This window comes from Otolemur garnettii, unplaced genomic scaffold (genome assembly GCF_000181295.1).
Source record: "Otolemur garnettii isolate 467f Iridium unplaced genomic scaffold, OtoGar3 scaffold00048, whole genome shotgun sequence".
In the NCBI taxonomy this organism is placed as follows: Eukaryota; Metazoa; Chordata; class Mammalia; order Primates; family Galagidae; genus Otolemur; species Otolemur garnettii.
Genome location: NW_003852443.1, coordinates 12,880,694 through 12,881,889, shown reverse-complemented (window position 1 = coordinate 12,881,889; position 1,196 = coordinate 12,880,694). Strand labels below are relative to the sequence as shown.

Genomic DNA, 1,196 nt, shown 5'->3' with positions numbered 1-1,196 from the left:
GCCTCCCAAGTAGCTGGGACCACAGGCGCCCGCCACAACGCCCGGCTATTTTTTGGTTGCAGCCGTCGTTGTTTGGCTTGGTTGCAGCCGGCGTTGTTTGGCGGGTCTGGGTTGGGGATTCGAACCCGCCACCTTAGGTGTACATGGCTGGCGCCTTAGCTGGTTGAGCTATAGGCACTGAGCCAGAACATTCTTTATGAAATTTTTCTCTATAAAAAGCAGTGTTTTTTCTTTCTTTTTTTTTTTTTTTATTGAGCAATGATAATGCAAAAAAAGTAACATTCACATTGTCAGGTAAGAGTATGTCTGAACATAGGGGTGGTGCCTGAGGCTCAGTAGGGTGTCAGCCGCATATACTAAGGGTGGTGAGTTCAAACCCAGCCCCAGCCAAACTGCAACAATTAAAAAAAAAAAGAGTATGTCTGAATATAAAAAGCAGTGTTTTTAAAATTTTGTTTATTATTTACAGGGCTCTACTTGTCATCAGTGCCGTCAGAAAACTATTGATACCAAAACAAACTGCAGAAACCCAGACTGCTGGGGTGTTCGAGGCCAGTTCTGTGGTCCCTGTCTTCGAAACCGATATGGTGAAGAGGTCAGGGATGCTCTGTTGGACGCGGTAGGTGCCTTGGAGAGGGTGGGCTTTTGAAGAGCAGCCATAAGCTGATAAGGCCAGGAAAGGATTAAACCCTTACTGTAATGTGGTGGTCTTTTAGGAAAGGTAGACTAATTCAGAGTGTTAAACCTGCATTGGTGAGAGCTGCCTCCACAGTGCCGGCACCTAAACTATCCAGGGATCTCCATTTATCTATCCCTGGTAGCTGCTGTGTAACCTTTTCTCCTGGTTTCCTAAGGAAACAGTAGGCATGACTAACACATTAATCATATGATAATTTTTTATCCAAAAAAAGGTTTAAATGTAATAGACAATACCCACCGTAAAGGGTGAAAAAGAGTAGATAAGTAGATAAGTTAGGTGGGGGAAATGAATTTAATTGCTCTTTTTCACAATTCTTTTTCAGAATTGGCATTGCCCACCTTGTCGAGGAATCTGCAACTGCAGTTTCTGCCGGCAGCGAGATGGACGGTGCGCAACTGGGGTGCTTGTATATTTAGCCAAGTACCATGGCTTTGGGAATGTACATGCTTACTTGAAAAGGTAATGGCTGCTTTTTCTTCTTTTTTTTTTTTTTTTT

The 1,196-nt window shown here is 43.5% G+C and overlaps 1 protein-coding gene across 3 annotated transcripts in view; it reads left to right on the top strand.

The window, feature by feature from the left end:
- CDCA7 (cell division cycle associated 7) overlaps nucleotides 1-1,196 on the top strand; it is a 12,474-nt gene that overhangs the window by 10,251 nt on the left and 1,027 nt on the right. For all 3 annotated transcript variants that reach the window (XM_012806187.2, XM_003791510.3, XM_003791509.3), the window contains 2 exons: nucleotides 470-619; nucleotides 1,023-1,159. In XM_012806187.2, the coding sequence (XP_012661641.2) occupies nucleotides 470-619; nucleotides 1,023-1,159 (287 nt within the window). The remainder of the gene's footprint in view (nucleotides 1-469; nucleotides 620-1,022; nucleotides 1,160-1,196) is intronic.